The sequence below is a fragment of the Orbicella faveolata genome, unplaced genomic scaffold, assembly GCF_042242905.1.
Source record: "Orbicella faveolata isolate gen_17 unplaced genomic scaffold, um_ofav_v1 contig_13, whole genome shotgun sequence".
NCBI lineage: Eukaryota > Metazoa > Cnidaria > Anthozoa > Scleractinia > Merulinidae > Orbicella > Orbicella faveolata.
In genome coordinates this window covers 18262469-18280634 of record NW_028301540.1, presented here as the reverse complement: position 1 = coordinate 18280634, position 18166 = coordinate 18262469, and the positions used below count along the sequence as shown (strand labels likewise).

At 41.3% G+C, this 18166-nt stretch overlaps 1 protein-coding gene across 7 annotated transcripts in view; it reads left to right on the top strand.

Moving 5' to 3' along the window:
* Positions 1 to 18166, top strand: part of LOC110048315 (centrosomal protein of 70 kDa-like) — a 204090-nt gene that overhangs the window by 124672 nt on the left and 61252 nt on the right. For all 7 annotated transcript variants that reach the window (XR_016206041.1, XM_089284928.1, XM_089284927.1 and 4 more), the window contains one exon: positions 9570 to 9658. Coding sequence is in view for 6 of the 7 variants with exons in the window: in XM_089284928.1 (XP_089141054.1) it covers positions 9570 to 9658 (89 nt within the window). In the remaining variant the exon portion in view is untranslated. The remainder of the gene's footprint in view (positions 1 to 9569; positions 9659 to 18166) is intronic.

Genomic DNA, 18166 nt, shown 5'->3' with positions numbered 1-18166 from the left:
ATTCTAGAAAACACAAAAACCGTCGGGAAGCACGTATGCACCTGGATAGCGGCACCCGAGGAAGGGCGCACAGCGCGCACAAAAATATACAACAAAGTCGTGTCGAATTTCGAGGCAGGAGAAATCCGCGAACATGTTGGCGGCCATCTGGCAGACTACGCCAACTGTCCAAACCCACACCTCTGCCAAACCTTGCTGCACCCGGACGTGCAAGCCCGGGGGTGCACACGCATTGAAGTCTCTCTGTACGCGCCCCCACGGTACGAACTTTCGAGCAAGAAAGCCACAGACTACATCGGGAAAGTCTTGGAGCAAGTTTCCACCAAAGACGAGGAGGACGGCCTCTTCATGGTCCAACCCCCCAGCAAACAGTGGGAAAACCTTGCCAAAAACCTGGATCTGTGTCTGGTTCTCGCGGAATGACCGCAAGGAAATATCTTTGTCAGCTGGTACACCCACACAGAGAGAGGAAGAGTTTCGGGGATCCACATATGCCCCACACCAGCGAAAGTGCAAAACGAAAAGTGGGAAAAAGCTGTCTTGTGGGCGACAGGGGCCTTTGGCTTCCAGAATTACCCAATTTTTCAGATAGACATCCTGTCCGCAGACGAAGAAGGGGTGGAGCTAGGCCCGCTCTGTTGCTACATGAAAGACGAAAATTCTCGCACAATACTCGCCACGAGCAAAAAACCAATACAGCTCCACCCAAACGGGGGCGACCTATCGAAGTTGTGTGGGAATGGTGGGACAAAAAATGCCACGCAATCGGCAACGATTCTTCCAAATACGAGCTCCAAGAAATTGCAGAACAGAGCAAAATATCCGCAGTTTCAATAAGAAACAGAGAAAAAGTTCTTGCAGAGATTTGGCATGCCTGCACAGCCGAGGAGTGGAGACGAGAGATTTGGCAAAGAGAAGAAAAACAGCGAAAAAAAGAGGAGGAAGCGGCAAAGGCTCGAGTAGCAGAAATTGCCAACCTGCGAAAGTACACCGAGGCGAAGAAAAAAATCGAAGCAAAAAGCTGGGAGATTCGTGCAACAGTGGTTGGTACTCTGTCTGGTGCGACAAAAAAAGTTGTGGAATTGCCAGCAGGCAGAAAATGGGATGTCCTAGGTTTTCGAGGCAAAGAAGACAAAGTCCGTGTTGTATTGCGGCATGGGAAAGAAGTGGCAGTTGCTGTTTGGGTGACAAAAGGTTTGCAAAAAGTCCTTGTAGAATGTGTGGACAGCTTCCGTTCGGACGAGAAAGACAGCACTGGTCGGCAGCTTTTCTGGCTAGTGTCTTTCACAGGTGTCGAAAAATTTGGAGGGTTGGTGCTGTGAATCGAACCTTTGAAAACTTTCAAAAACTGGGAAGGAAAAACCATCGTGTGGAACCCCATACAAGTGGTATCCGTGCCAGACAGCGGAAGACTTGCATTCTTGCAGGCTCTAGGATCAAAATGCGAGGAGTAGGAAGCCCTTTGTGTGGAATTAGCCAAAAACTGTCTGCAGAAAATCCCTGCGCCGGGAAACAAAACGACGAAAAAAACAACAGACTTGCCGGAAGGGGAGTACATATGCAAACGTTTCGCTACCACAAGCTTTCGAAACGCCTTGCGGACCATTCTGTTCTTCCTCCCGCTCGGAGAAGATGGGAACCAGCAACAGACGAAGAAACACCAACACACGGAGTCTTTCTGGAAAAGGAGATAGCGGCGATGGGCGGCATCGAAGTGCTAGAAAAAAGAAAAACCCCATTGCGTTGCTGGCTTGGCGAGGAGAAGACAACACCGAGCAACAGAAAGTGCCGCAGAGTTGCGATAGCGTAGCCGTGGGGCAAGCCCCACACCCCAAACTTCTACACGGGGACAATAGTTCTGCCTTCGAAGCAGAAAGGAAAGTGTCCCTCGAAAGCAACAACAAAGAGTTCACCAAGATCCCAGTCAAACCATTTTTTCGCTGTCTCCGAGTCGATATGGCCTACAATGTGCGCCGATTTGTTTTCCAACGAAGAGACAAACTTGCAAAGAGCAGGTGAATGCTTCCAGCAAACCTCTTCTTCTAGCTGCTGGTATTTTTTCTCGCATGGACGGACTTGTTCGAAGCGGAAACATGGGAGGTTTCCTTCTTTTCGAACAAGTTCCATGGTGCATATTTTGGAGCCTTGCACCTTTTCAGTTTACAAATCATCCGCTTTGTCTGCGGGTTATTTAGCGTTTATTTTTTTTGCAGCTAGCAGGAAAAGAAAGCCAAAACCAAAAAGTGCAGCCGCTTGCACAAGAAGATACAAAACAGACGTCGCCGCATTGCCAGCTCGAATTGCTGCGTTGCAGTTGTTCTCTATACTCTCCAAGATGGTAGCTTCCTTTTCTTCCACGCCATCTTTCCTTGGCAAATGTGTGGCAATTATTTTCAGGTGTTGGGATATTGCATGCACATCTTGGCGAAGGTATCCAAACAACTCAAAAAAGGGGTCTTCTTCTTCTTGGTGTTCTTCTTGGGATTTTTCTTGGTGTTCTTGGTGTTCTTCTTGTTCTGGAGCAGAGTGTTTTGGGTCCATTTTACCGGCTTCTTGCCAAATTCTATACAGCCTTGTTCGAATCCCGAAGCGCTCCCGGATCAATGCGATATTCTCATCTGTTCCCTGCGTCGCAACAATTTCTCGTTTTTCTCTTGCGGAAAGATTTTTTACAGGAGGCATGTTTGCATATATTCTAGTTTTTGCAGAATTCAAAAGAAAAGTGGTGCCTTGTTTGCGCGCCGCGGTTGTGTTGCAGCAATGTTGTCTCTTGGCCGCGGTTGTGTCGCAACATTTTTGTCTGTCGGCCACGCTTGTATTGCTGCTGTGCAAAAAAAACCGCGGGATCAGTACGAATTATTTTTTGTTGCCCACTCTTATGCGCGCTTATTAAAAACCAGTATTTCTTTTTTCAAAGTAGTTTTTCTCAAGAAATTTTTTAACAATTTCTTAGAAATACTTGTTTTTAATAAGCGCACATAAGAGTGGGAAAGAAAAAATAATTAGCACTGATCCCACGGTTTTTTTCGCACAGCAGCAACACCACCGTGGCCGACAGACAACAATGTTGCGACACAACCGTGGCCAACAGACAATATTGCTGCAACACAACCGCGGCATGCAAACAAGGGACCACTTTTCTTTTGAATTCTGGAGAAACTAGAATATATGGAAACATGCCTCCTGCAAAATACCTTGCTGCCAAAGAAAAACGAGAAATTGTTGGCACGCGGGGAACAGATGAGGCAATCGCATCAATCCGGGAGCGCTTCGGGTTTGGAACAACAAGGCTGTATAGAATTTGGCAAGAAGCCGGTCAAATGGACCCAAAACACTCTGCTCCAGAACAAGAACACCAAGAAAAATCCCAAGAACAACACCAAGAAGAAGAAGACCCCTTTTTTGAGTTATTGGATACCTTTGCCAAGATGTGCATGCAATATCCCAACACCTGAAAATAATTGCCACACATTTGGCAAGGAAAGATGGCGTGGAAGAAAAGGAAGCTAGCATCTTGGAGAGTATAGAGAACAACTGCAATGCAGCAATTCGAGCTGGGAATGCGGCGACGTCTGTTTTGTATCTTCTTGGGCAAGCGGCTGCAGTTTTTGGTTTTGGCTTTGTTTTCCTGCTAGCTGCAAAAAAAATAAACAATAAAAAACCCGCATACAAAGTGGATGATTTCTAAACTGAAAAGGTGCAAGGCTCCAAAATATGCACCATGGAACTTCTTCGAAAAGAAGGACAGCTTCCACGTTTCCGCTTCGACCAATTCCATGCATGCGATAAAAAATACCAGCAGCTAGAAGAACAGGTTTGCTGGAAAGATTGGCCTGCTCTTTGCAAGTTTGTCTCTTCGTTGGAAAACAAATCGGTGCACATTGTAGGCCATATCGACTCGGAGACAGCGAAAAAATGGTTGGACTGGGATCTTGGCAAACTCTTTGTTGTTGCTTTCGAGGGAGACTTTGCTTTCTGCTTTGAAGGCGGAACTATTGTCCCTGTGTAGAAGTTTGGGGTGTGGAGCTTGCCCCACGGCTACGCTAGCAGAACTCTGCAGCACTTTCTCTTGCTCGGTGTTGTCTTCTCGCCAAGCCAGCAACGCAATGGGGTTTTTCTTTTTTCTGGCACTTCGATGCTGCCCATCGCTGCTATCTCTTTTTCCAGAAAGACTCCGTGTGTTGGTGTTTCTTCGCCTGTTGCTGGTTCCACATCTTCTCCGAGCGGGAGCAAAAACACAATGGTCCGCGAGGCGTTTCAAAAGGTTGTGGTAGCGAAACGTTTGCATATGTACTCCCCTTCCGGCAAGTCTGTTGTTTTTTTCGTCATTTTGTTTCCTGGCGTGGAGATTTTCTCCAGACAGTTTTGGGCCAATTCCACACGAAGGGCTTCGTACTTCTTGCATTTTGATCCTAGAGCCTGCAAGAATGCAAGTCTTTCGCTGTCTGGCACGGATACCACTTGTATGGGGTTCCACACGATGGTTTTTCCTTCCCAGTTTTTGAAAGTTTTCAAAGGTTCGATTCACAGCACCAACCCTCCAAATTTTTCGACACCTGTGAAAGACACTAGCCAGAAAAGCTGCCGACCAGTGCTGTCTTTCTCGTCTGAACGGAACCTGTCAACATTCTAGAGGGATTTTTGCAAACCTTTTGTCACCCAAACAGCAACTGCCGCTTCTTTCCCATGCCGCAATACAACACGGACTTTGTCTTCTTTGCCTCGAAAACCTAGGACATCCCATTTTCTGCCTGCTGGCAATTCCACAACTTTTTTTGTCGCACCAGACAGAGTACCAACCACTGTTACACGAATCTCCCAGCTTTTTGCTTGAATTTATTTCTTCGCCTCGGTGTACTTTCGCAGGTTGGCAATTTCTGCTACTCGAGCCTTTGCCGCTTCCTCCTCTTTTTTTCGCTGTTTTTCTTCTCTGCCAAATCTCTCGTCTCCACTCCTCAGCTGTGCAGGCATGCCAAATCTCTGCAAGAACTTTTTCTCTGTTTGTTGTTGAAAGTGCGGATATTTTGCTCTGTTCTGCGATTTCTTGTATTTCTTGGAGCTCGTATTTGGAAGAATCGTTGCCGATTGCGTGGCATTTTTTGTCCCGCCATTTCCACACAACTTTGTCTGTTGGCGATAGAAGCTTCGACGGGTCGCCCTCGTTTGGGTGGAGCTGTATTGGTTTTTTGCTTGCGGCGAGTATTGTGCGAGCGTTTTCATCTTTCGTGTAGCAACGGAGTGGGCCTAGCTCCACCCCTTCTTCGTCTGTGGACAGGATGTCTACCCGAAAAATTGGGCAATTCCAGAAGCCAAAGTCCCCCGCCGCCCACAAGACAGCTTTTTGCCACTTTTCTTCGTCTCGCACTTTCGCGGGTTTTGGGCATACGTGGATCCCCGAAATTCCTCCTGTCTCTGTGTGGGCGTACCAGCAAACAAAGATATTTCCTTGCGGTCTGTCTGCGAGAACCAGACACCGATCCAGGTTTTTGGCAAGGTTTTGCCACTGTTTACTGGGGGGTTGGACCACAAAGAGGCCGTCCTCCTCGTCTTCGGGGGAAACTTGCTCCAAGACTTTCCCGACATAGTCTGTGGCTTTCTTGCTCGAAAGTTCGTTTTGTGGGGGCGCGTACAGAGAGACTTTGATGTGTGTGCACCCTCGAGCTTGCACATCCGGGTCTAGGAAGGTTTGGCGGAGGTGCGGGTTCGGGCAGTCGGCGTAGTCTGCCAGATGGCCGCCAACATGTTCGCGGATTTCTCCTGCCTCGAAATTCGACACGACTTTGTTGTATATTTTTGTGCGTGCTGTGTGCCCTTCCTTGGGTGCCGCTATCCAGGTGGAGACGTGCTTCCCGATGGTTTTTGTGTTTTCTAGAATCGTCGGCTGTTCTTCGGCGATTGCTGTGCAGAAATCCCCTGCCTTTCAAAAACCAAGGTGGGCCACAAGCGCTTCGCGATCCAGAACTCCTGAAAAATCCTGCGTGTAGTCGATGCTGTAGATTCTGTAGCCATAGCCCTCCAGACATTTTTCGAAAACATGCAGACTGCTGTGGATATCCTCCAGAGGGATTTCCGAAACATCGCATTTCGCCACGAAATACCCGGCAATCGCTTTTTTCGGGTGGATTTCTTTCCATTTTCCTTTCGCCCTGCAGAGTGTCCTTCCCAATTTTCGCAATTGTTGCATGGATTGTGCTGGTTGCAGCTTCTCCGACCGCGACTGTGTGCACAAGGGATGTCTGCATGTAGCCCCCTTTCCCCAGGGCTCTTTCAAAGCGTTTGCGATGCTCGCCACCACTAGTTTTTCCGCCCTCTTCTCCTGACTTGTGCAGCACAGTTTTCCTCTCTGGAAGACGCACTCCTCTTGAGAAACGTAGCCAAAGACAAATATGTCGTCTACAAAGGCCGTCAGACCCTCCAGAAGGCGCAAATTCGTGTTACCGAGGTTCTCTTCCAGATAGTCTACCTTGGAGATGTCGGACAACAGGTTGCTTTGGTATGCGTTTTTGAGAAGAAGGTGCTCTGTGACGTATTTTTCGCACCGGAGGCCCATGCTTTGGAAGGTTTGTTTTGTCGCAATGTTTGCCGCGTCTGCGCTTCCGAAGGTTTGTTTTGTCGCTGCGTCTTCGCTTCCAAAGGTTTGTTTTGCTGCATCTTTGTCAGCTTCTGTGTCTCTGCTTTCGAAGGCTTGTTTTGTCGCTGTATTTGGTGGGCTCTTGTCTGCTGCTGCATCGTCGCCTTCGACTGCTTCTGCTGCGTCTTTGGCTCTTGGAAAAAATAGAGCTACAAGATTGGAAGGTTGGAGAACTATTGTTTGGTTGTCGAAATCCAGAAGTTTTTCTTGCAAAACCATGTTTGGTCTGTTTTTGTGTCTATTGTGCAATTGTGCGCACTTTCGACAACCGAAAAAATGCCTGCTGCTGTGTCTGCTGCCTCTTCTTCCAGTTTGTCTGTTGCTTCTTCTTCCTGTGTGTCTGCCACATCCCTTTTTCGAAATTTTTGGTTGTCAAAAAATTGGTTGTCCAAAAAAAAATGCACTCTTATAAATGCTATTTAACCTTTGGGCTTCTTGTCCAACCGAATCGGTTATCTTTTCTTTGTTTTCTCTTGCAAACTTCAAAAGATCTTTATTGTTTGGGTTCCTTTCGGATATAGCCATTCTCCACACACAGAGCCATTCTTGGAAATCGTTTTGGGATAATTGGAACCTGTCATATAATGCGGTAAAATCAGGTCTTAACGGCTCGGGAAGGTTTGTTCTTTCCTCCCTCGGTATTGGGCCATAGAACATTTGCAAAACATGGGACGAATATCTTGTGGCAGCCATGTCGGCGTATACACTGAGCATGCACTTCTCCAATGGGAAAAATTTTCTGGCGCAAATTTGTATATACTAGTGAAGGGCACATCCGCGCATATTGATTAAGGACGTTGCAGCTTTGCTGGACCCGTTATTTCGCCAAATTGTACTGCTGCGTCACGGTTCTGGTGCAGCACTCATGCAACACTGTGTCGTTGTCGAAAATAGGTTGTCAAAAATTTGGTTTCAACAACTGCGCCCCTAGTATTGGGCTGGCGCACTTTCGACAACTGCTGTTGCGTTACAGACACACATGTATAGTGAGGGTTCAGGTCGCAGCCGAACGCACACAGTGCAAGCGTAACGCAACTCTGAATCTTCAGATGAGGAGTTGCGTTACGCTTGCACTGTGTGCGTGAGCACTGCGCCAGAACCCTCACTATACATGTGTGTGTTTTTGAAAAACAACCAGAAAAGTCTAGAAGACGTGATTTAACCACAGAATTTTCAGCTGAAATCCATTCACAATGGAAAACAGGTTATTTTTGTAATAAAACAGAAGGTTTACAGTAGTGATAATGAATTCAAGTTACAATTTTTTTGCAGCTTTTAGTTTTTTGTAACATTTTACAAATGTGGTATTTTAAATTTTCTCTCACCAGAAGAGTGGTTGTGATTAAACAATCGATAATGGTTTTGTCAGTGGTAAATCAATAGGAAGGTTCATTAAATACAGGTATAAGGTTAAAACAACCAATTAATTTCCAGTGAGGTAATTAGTGTTTCCAAATGTCTGTTATTTTAAGACAAGGTGTTGATTTCAGAGAGAAACGGTGAAAATGCTGTTTGTTGTTTTCAAGTTTGCGTATGCTGATGTACTTTAAACAACACGTTTCACTTGATCCGGAGAGATGCAAGTTTATTCATTTCTTTGCAGCTTCTAGGATCAGCAGAAAGAGTTTATTCACCATCTTTGGTTTCGGGGAACTAGGAACTTATCTTTTGCGGCTGTGTTTTGCAGTTTGTAGGATCTGCGGAGTGTCTTTAATTTCAGCGTTTAAAAGAAGATTTTCATTGTGGATTGTGCTTTATGCAATATTGGATAAATTTGCGATCACCGGCAAACTGATGATACGAACACATCATGTATACATACAACTTTAGATCTACAAGCAAGTTGCACACGTGATAGGTCAAGGGTCAACAATAAATTTACGTATTGGTGAGCGCTGTTTAGCCCAGACTTTTTGCTGTCTTAAGGTGAATTCAATAGAATGGGCACTGTCAGAGCAGTGTATGCGCACTGAAATATCTGAACTTATCTGTGAAATGTGAAATAAACTGTATTGGTGAAAGTCTGGATCCACCACTGGATATCTCTTGGGGACATCTATCACAATATTCTTTTACATTGTTTTATTTCATAAAAATTTTTAAGTCTCACTTCCGGTCATTTCGAAAAGTAAACAAAAGGGAAAAAGGTTAAATGCATTATTCAGTTCAAAGAGGAACAACTGAACAAAGGGAACAAGTAAGCTTGGACTCTCAAAACCCAACTATGTAAAGCTACTTACAATACAACTACTTCCCACACAGGTTGTATGTTACTTTTACTTTTAATTAAGTTTAACCATCAGCCTGTCTGTTTATGTTCCAATTTTCTTGGAGCAATTTTAGAAAAGCATATACACGTCATCGCTTCTGCGTGCATTGCATGCCGTCTATTCCAATTCCATGTCAGGGCCACATTAGTCAATAAGATATGGATATTAAAAACAAAATATGTTTTTTCTTTCCTTTCATGGATTTATGTCAGTTAATCAAATTAAGGGGAGTTACTATTTCTTAGAATGTGTACCTACTTCCATGGTTGTTTGGATTGTCAAGGGTCAAAGTGCAAGTTGAAATGGGTTAACCTGAAGGCAAAAAAGCCCTCAGAAAGTGAATGCAAGGGGAAGAAAGTCTGATATTGGCAAGAAAGATGAAGTACAAAAAAAGAAATCAAGAAACCCACGATACAGGAGCATTATTAAATTTGCTCACACATCCAATTACCAAACCCACCTGATGGAGTGTAGCTTTGGTGATTGGACAAGAAGCCATACTCTCCTTGTGGCAACTGTAGTTTTTTGCTTAGGATGCATCTAACACTTTCTTCGAAATGACTCATTATTTATTTTTTTACCTTCTCATTTAATTAATTTGCATTTTGGTATGCTGTCTCTATCGTACATTAAAGAAAAAGTCATTGAAATGTATTATATATTTTCAGTCTGCAGAAAAGCAGGTAAAAGACACCAAGAAGTTGATTAAGCTTCTTGAGAGTGAAAACACGCATTTGAAGTTGGAATTGGAATCCAGGTAATTTGAAATTTATTTTAAGTTGTGAATTGCTTAGTAAATCTTAGGGTGCATTGAATTGAGCTTATAATTGCAGAAGTTTTAATAAGTTTTTCAGCAGGCGGGCATTAGGCTATGACCACTGGGCAGAAAAAAATATAAGGCCCAAACAGCTTTGCAAAGGCAAGGGGGAAATTTTTGGAATCCTAGACTCACACAGATGCATTTTCCTGCAATTTGGAGTGCAAAATCAGCACCACTAAATTGGCTACAGGATTAACTAAATGATATTTTGATGCCATTGACTGAAGGAATAAATCAATTTTCACAATCTTTTACTGATTACATAAAAAGACAGTATCTCAAAAAATTTTATTTGGTCTTCCATAATTACACTTCAATAGGTTTCTAGCAAAAGCAAACTCGCAAAAGTTCTTTTATTCTCTGCTTTTTTCTAAATACTGTGAATGGTGAAAAATGTGCCATTGTCAAACCACGTGAGCAGAGTTCTGCGTAGACTTAACAGTGTACATGATATGCGAGTGACCTTTTAACTCAATACGGCCACCTCGTTATTACAGCCACTTTGTTCTGGCCCAAACAAAAGTTCAGTCAGTCATTTCTTTATTTAAAGAACCTCTTTAATGTTGCTACCCTGATAATATGACCAGAATTTTGTGGCCCATTGGTGACCGGATTAACAGGGTTTCACTGTATCTGTAATTTTGTCACTTTCCAGGCTTTCCCACTTTATAGACGAAGAGCCAGGAATAGAAAAAAAAGAACATTCTCAAGTATATTTTGGAAACTATTTTGCTATTTTTAGTACAAATTTATAGCAACGAAATGTGAACTGTCCACAGTAATTAGATCAATTTCACGGTCAATTTCAGATCATTTAGTCTTGTGGGGAAATGCGGAAGTACATTTAATGTTTCATTTTGTAAGAAAAAGGTTTTCAACAAGAAGACAATACTAATCTAAACAGGCTCTTTTGTTGAAGTTTCTTATATAAATAAGTAAATAATTCACTTGCCCTAAGCAAAATTACCCACAAAAATCTTTTTACTCCTCACTTCACAGCACTACTTTGACCCAAAAAATAAATAAAACCCTTTCAATATATTGTGACTCAAGGTTAATTTCACATGAAACTCCACTTACCTCTGGGCCTTTTCTTTGCCAGAGCAGAAAAATATTGAGTTGTCTGCGGCATAATTTTGACACATAGCAAGTGGGCTTTCGTGCCTAAATATGTTTCCACAATGCATCATGGGGTGAATTTGCAGGCCAATTTGAAGATACAAAGGAGATAACAAGTACTACTTTTACCGGCAAAATCATGTTTTGTACAACTTGATATAAGCTTAATTTTTTAGATGACTGTTAACCTCAGGGAAATAGCATAGGACAGCAACAGTACTATAGAAATTATTGGTGAAGCAGCCGGGAAAAGTTCCCTTCACAACCGGTCAATTTGCGTGGTGCCGTCCTTAATGAAACCCCTGTTGTAGGAGTTATAGACAGCACATCTTGAATAATTAGCTAATTCTTTTTCTGTTTGCTGTTTGTAAACTTACCCAGCTGCAGTCATACTGTGTACCCATCCTTATTTTTGGATGGTTACACAGTATGATCCTTATTTTTGGATGGTACTATGGGATACAGATGTCTCTAAGGGAGAGCAAACCATGCCAAGTTAGTGAATTTAAGCTAACTGTAGTGCCATTTTTGGTGCAGAGTGCACTATTAGGATGGTTTGGGGGTTGATGTCACTAAAGCACTATGGCACTATGGCACTATAGCCATAAGGTGTAAACTTTCATGTTTGTATAATTAATTTCAATTAATAATTAGGCTTGCAGCAAGGGGGGTAGGATGGGGTAGGTACTTGTGAGCACTACATAAAATGGGTGGTGTATGTACCTATGTTACTTCCTTGAGCTCTTCAAAAAGCTATTTATGTTTCACAAAGCCCCTTGCTCTCCTTGTGGTACTTTTCTCTTTAGAACTAAACCAATATTTGCTCTAAACGCATGTGCAGATTAATAAGCGTTAGTGTCAACTACATATCAGATGGGAAATACATTTCATACTAGATCACACACTAACATTGAGCCCTTTTCCATGTGGTAGAACCCTAGTAAGTCATACGCATGCATTCTAGCATCGTTAGCACGATACAAGAATGCTACTGTGACTGCGTTTCTTTTGGGATTACGCCTAACTTGGTTCAAGAAATATCATCTGCTGTTTTGAAACTACACTAGTGCGTTTATTTCATTCTTTAATTGTCTCTATCAAGGAGAGCAAAATGTTCATACCTGCAGCCGAAACTCTCCAGAGTAACTGGCACTAAAACTTGTCAAATTGTACAAAAACTCAGGAAACTGCTCAAATATTGCTGCAGACTCCATGGTATCTACTGAAAGCATAAATTTTTATCAGTCTCTGACAGGACTCGTTCACCGATGTAAGATATAATCTCAATCAAGTAGCGCTGTTTACTTTCAATACCTCTCATTGAAACGCTTCTCAGTTGTATTAATCGATATCAGTGTGTATTTTAAAGAAAATTTGCGTGTTAAATGAAGCAAATCATTCCTCTTCCATTTCTTCTTCCGAAATTCAACTTTCTTCCCGGAAGTTTGAGTTTTGTCAAAATTTAAATAAATTACACATCAGATGTCTGCTGCAAAGAGGCATACAACTCTGTTGGAGGTTTTTCAACCCCCACAAAAGCAACAGCATAAAGAGACAGGTATGTCCTGAGTTTTTTTTAGTCAGCTAATCTTAAAAAAATGTTTCATTTGTTTGTCACATTGGTCAGCTAAGCCAGATCGCTTTAATATTTATTTGTCGCTTTGGTCAGCAAAAAGCAAAATTACATTTCATTTATCCGTCACTTTGTTCTCTGGTTTCTGTGTCCACAAATGGGTCCATAAATTGCAGTCCATCCAGGGTATAATGAAACTAATCTTTTATTTTATCAGGCTTAATTAATTCACATGGTTAGGAGGGGGACATGAGGATTTGCGGTGTTGCGGTTTTGATGTTTTTTTAATGTGGTTATGCGGTGAATAAAATCTCAACTTGCGGTGTTGCGGTGATCTCAAACCCTACGGTGTGATGTTTGTGTTTTTCACGCTGCGGTGTTTGGTGAAATGAAATTGTTTTGTGGTGCTGGGGTTTTTTGATTTACCTTTCTCAAACCTAAATTTAGCATGTAAACTTCTTTAATGCATGCTAATTTATGAGAAACACGTACCATTGAGTTTAATAGTTTGTAACAAAATACAGACCATCACTTTCTAGTCAATCTTTAATATGTTTAGGCTGCCAATCTGAAGCTGTTTTCATTTATACGTAATTCTTGACAAGTAACTCACCCTCTGCCACCGGAGGTCAGTGTTCGGTAGACACGTGGAGGAGGGTGGAGAGAAACAATCCTGGAAATTCTGGAAAAGCCAAGGCCAAATATAATGTATTATTGACTGTACAGCTTTTTTCTACGAAAAAATGTATTTAAAAAGGAAAAGGTGGCAAAAATTACCGGCCATAAAATATGTTCAGATGTCGCGTCAGCAGGGAAGAAAGAAGGCTGTCTATAAGCTAAGGAAGCTTTGTAAATTACCTACGTTTGCTATTTTTTCCCTTTTGCTATTTGGCTTGTCTATAGGTCATTCTGATACCGGTCTATACCAGCTCCAAACTCCTGCGATTTTCTTGACCTTCTATTTTTTCAAACAATTATCGATATCAAACGCAAACACAGCTAGGTCCTTAAAGCAATACTTTCAGTCAAGATAGGGCTTCAGTCAGTGGATTTATACACCAAGAAAAGTGAGCGAAGTAAAAGAAGAGAGGGCTCTGGGGTAAAGGTCATCTCTTGAGCCTCTCTTTTTTCTTTGTCTGCTTCCTAGCTTCGCACAAGGTTTCTTCGGCAAGAGCAAGAAACTGATTTACAGGCATTGGTAGTATCGACATATGCGCAATGAAAAGCATGATGTGTTTATTTTGTGGAAAATTGTTGAGGTATAAAAGTATTATTTTAAGTGTAGTTGAACGAATCATGGTGCTAAAAATATGTGTTGCGGTGATGGTGTTTTGCTCACTTTTTTGGCAGCAGTACGGCGTTTGTTAATTTTTTTGCGGTGTTCAGAACCCCCATGTCCCCCTCAGTTAGGAGAAGGGTCAACAACAGACACTCCTGAAGTTGCTCTTGCATCTGGAAGTTCTGCTGCATCAAGATCTATAGCTACTTTTAGCTGAATCACCAAAGACTACCAGTGTTGACCCTACTTACTAGGCTAGTTTAACAGATCATGCATTGTGTACTTGTCTTTTTATTCTATCAATTAAATTGTCAGAATTAAATGTGAACGTGAATGTTCTTAAGAGCCACTGCCACTAAATATGGAGAACTTGATGACAGGAGCGAAGATTCAAATTTTCTTTTATTGCCTTGTTATGAACAGCTCTACACTCGTTGCGTGATCTATGAACATGAACACGAACAGCCCATGATTTACGAAGAATGTGTGACTTTGAACAATGCGTGATTATCGAAATGTGTGATTATTTTTTTGTTTCTGTGTGGTCTTAATTAGTTTAGCGATTGCGGTTACCTGTATATGACAGCTCATGAATAGTTCGTTTTCCTTTATTTGACAGCTCATGAATAGTTCGATTTAGGACTAGAATTTTAGGTTTCGAGTTCAGTTGTGATCAGCGTCATTATTGCGAACATTCAATTGTATTCAAGCTTCATCATATTAGTTCTTCCAAGCCACAGAGATCCACTCTTCAGAATCTGCTAATCAACTACAATAAAGATTAAAGAAATCTCTGGTGGTTTGATACGTTTGTCGCCTTCTGCACCATGCCTCAAAAAGACCCTTTTGGTGAAATCTAGGAAAGTTCAAAATACCACTTGATCAACCAAGATGACCGATGGAATTTATGCAAAATTGAGCATTTTCAACAGGCCGGTACAGAAAGAAAGAAACTTGCCTTGATTTCATATTTGCACAGTTTGTAATTTACGCTTTGTTCATTTCTGTGAGCTAAATATGGGGGTCAAGTAGATTACATACTTTAAAAATGCCTTTATTAACCCACGTTTTATAATAAATAGACTTTTCATTTATCCTAATAAAGCGGTTGTTCCATAAAATCTCATGTTGGATTTCTGTTGCATCAATAGGATCTTTGGAATTAAGTTCTTGGCAAACTGCTAAAACATTTTTGTAAAAAGCCTGTAACTTTGTGAGGTCCAGCGATTTTAGTTTGTAATTACACTGAAATAAGAAAGCTCCTCCGACTGGGCATAACATGGAGTCAAGAAGGGCGCACCAGTGGCTGTCAGTCGCTTTGCAATAACAATATACCCAGGCGATATTTAGCCAGTTGACCACATCAACAAAATTCATCATAATAAGACCACCTTTGCAGATTGGTCCAACTATTGTTTTTCATCTGACTTTATCTGGTTTAAAGTTCCAAATGAAAGAGAAGGTATTTCTGTTAACTTTTACAAATTTGACAGGAGTATTTAATACAAAACAGCTATAGACAAGTTTGGCGATAGCTAAATTTTTGAAGATGGCAATTCTTCCTATGATCGTTGAATGTCTGCTTGACCAAATGTTTAGCACTTTTTTAAGTTTGGTGAGGCACTTATCGAAATTTATTTTATTCCCAACGCACACATTGTAAGGAAATGCAATTTCGAGTGCAGTGACATACTACCTTTGGCCACGAAATACCGAAAAGCTCTTCTTTGCCTAGTCTACACTTCCACGCACCTAACCATAAACCCTTAGTTTTTGACTTATTTATTTTCAAGCCAGAGAGGTCGCCAAATTGATCAAGGAGATCAAATAAGGATGCCGCAGATAAATCGTCGCAGATAAAAGCGGTGGTATCGTCAGCATATAAGCTGAGTTTGGTGATCTTGTTCCCATTTTCAAGACCTTTGATTGATTCGGAGATTCTAATCTGATGAGCGAGTGGTTCTAACGCAAGAACCAAGAGTAGTCCTGAAAGAGGGCATCCCTGTCTCACTCCTCTTTGTAAACAAAAATTTTGAGGAATAGCCATTGTTGATAACAACTGGAGATGTTCTTGTAGAAAGTGTGAATCCAGTTGAGGAAACTCGGGCCAAAGTTCATGATGTCAAGCACCTTGAAAAGGTAATCCCACTCTAGGGAGTCAAAGGCCTTTTCAAAGTCTAAGAAAAGTATCATACCCTCTTTATTTTCATGTTGTTCAATTATATCTGAAATTGCGCAGATGTTTATGGTGATATATCTACCTTTGATGTGTCCTGTCTGATCTCGCTCTATCAAGTGAGGAAGAACCTTCTGTAAACACCTTGCGATACATTTGGTTGCTAATTTATAATCTACATTTAAAAGAGTGATAGGGTGCCAGTTTTTAAGCAGTAAAGGATCTTTATTCTTTTTTGGGATCAAGGAGATGATTCCCTGTCTCTGAGAGATGGAGAGTTCACCGACTAAGGCACTGTGATTGAGGCAGTTGATCAAAGGGCAAGAAATAACGTTCCAAAAACGAAGATAAAACTCAGTGGATAAAACCATCCGTGCCCAGAGTTTTATTTTGCTGAAAACTTTTAAGCACAGCGAGGCATTCTTCTGCGGTAATCGGACCTTCACAAAGATTTTGTTTTTCATTATCGAGTTTTGCTGGTACCATATCGCTTTCCTGGAAATTTGTCAGAAAACTCCCGCAAAATCGGCGTTTTTTACCAATAGTTTTTTGATTTGTCACTGAAAATCCCACGAAATTTGACTTTTCCACAACCTACTAGAAGCACTGTTTTAAAAGGCTGTCCGAGTAAGAAATGAGCACTCAATTTTCAGCCGAAAAGAGAATTTCTTCAAATTTTCTGTGCAAGACAATTAGTCCACATGATAAACAATAATAGCAATAATTTGGCTTTTAATGCTATTTTTCAATATTTCTGGCGACGAGTCTCAAGGACAGTCCAAAACCGTTAAAATCATTCTTTTCCGAGTCACATCTAGATGTTGCACTGAAGGCGCTGAAAAATTACGCTTTAACTCAAATACAATAAAACTTATAGATGGTTTTATTTCATGTTTAAACCCTTGATTAACCTTAAAATATTGGAAATCAGGCTTTAGAAACTAATTGTGATTTTTTGAAAATGCCCCACAAAGAGCCTTCAAAAAATTTAAGCGGACATGCTGCTGGTTAAAGGAGTGTTTCTCAAAAGTATAACGTGATCTGGTGCCCTGACCAATATCCATGTTTAGTACCAAGGCTAGTGTGTAGTCGAACCTCGATTATCCGGACTCGATGGGACTAGACGAAATAGTCTGGATAATTGAAAATATGAATATTAGTGAAGAACAAAACTGTTTAAATAAAGCAACATTTAATCGTGAAACAACACTTTTACAAATCGTTTGGAAAACAATATGGTGTACTGTACATCTTGAACCACTCAACTCTGAGCCAATCAGAACTCATTTGAGTGTTCTTCATCAGTTACGGCGCGTGCGAGCACTGCTTTTGCTCTTTAAAAACAAAACAAACTCACTTTTGACTGCACGTTTCAATGCTGCAGTTGTAAAAAGAATATTGCTACAGATCTTGATCATGGCTAATAAATATTCACGACAAAATTGGCACTAGAGAAAAAGTCCGGATAATCGAGGTACGAGGTAATCAAGGTTCCGCTGTACCGGGAACAGGAAAAAAACTTTAGGCACTAACCTTTTTGAACTACAGGAGTTCGATCAGCATAGCTAATATTCAGCTGCGAAAGCGTGCAAGTGACACAATTTTGCACCTCTTATTGTTCCTAAGTTTCCCACATAAAATTTTAAGTTTCCTGCAAAAAGTAATATTACCTTGAAGCAGATATTCTCAAAACGTGCTCTTTGCTCGGTATAAGGCAATGAATAACCTTAAGTTGGCAAGATTTCCGTGTAACCCCATACATTTATTATGCATACAGTTCTTTGTTTAACTAATCAATAGTGAAAAAATACCATATTCAACATATTTAACAAGTAAAAGCGTTTGTTATATGATTAAGTGCCAAGAAAAAATAAATATTAATTTACTGCGAAGATGCCTCAGCTGTACAGATAAGAGGATGTAGATATGCTGGAATGTCAAAGTTATTTTGGCAGCTCTCCTTATCCATGTTTTGTTTATTTTGCATTGCGCATTAAAAAGCGATGCCAAATCCTGGGTGCTTGAGAAACAACTTATTTTACTGTTGATATTTGATTTTAGAAATGGCTTTCAAGGTTTGCCTTTTTTTATTCAATTTTTTTTCGAATTGCTATTTTTGCATGGCCCTTTGTGCTCAATTTAACTTACGCAAATTGTAGACAGCTGACGTTGAGAGTATTTTACTCAGTTTTGGCTAGAGATAAAGAATTTATTTTTTGCACTTTGCGTTGTTTTTGATGTTTGCAATGGCAGGCTTGTGTTCCCTCTCAGAAGTTACAGGTGATACGTGCGGAAGTA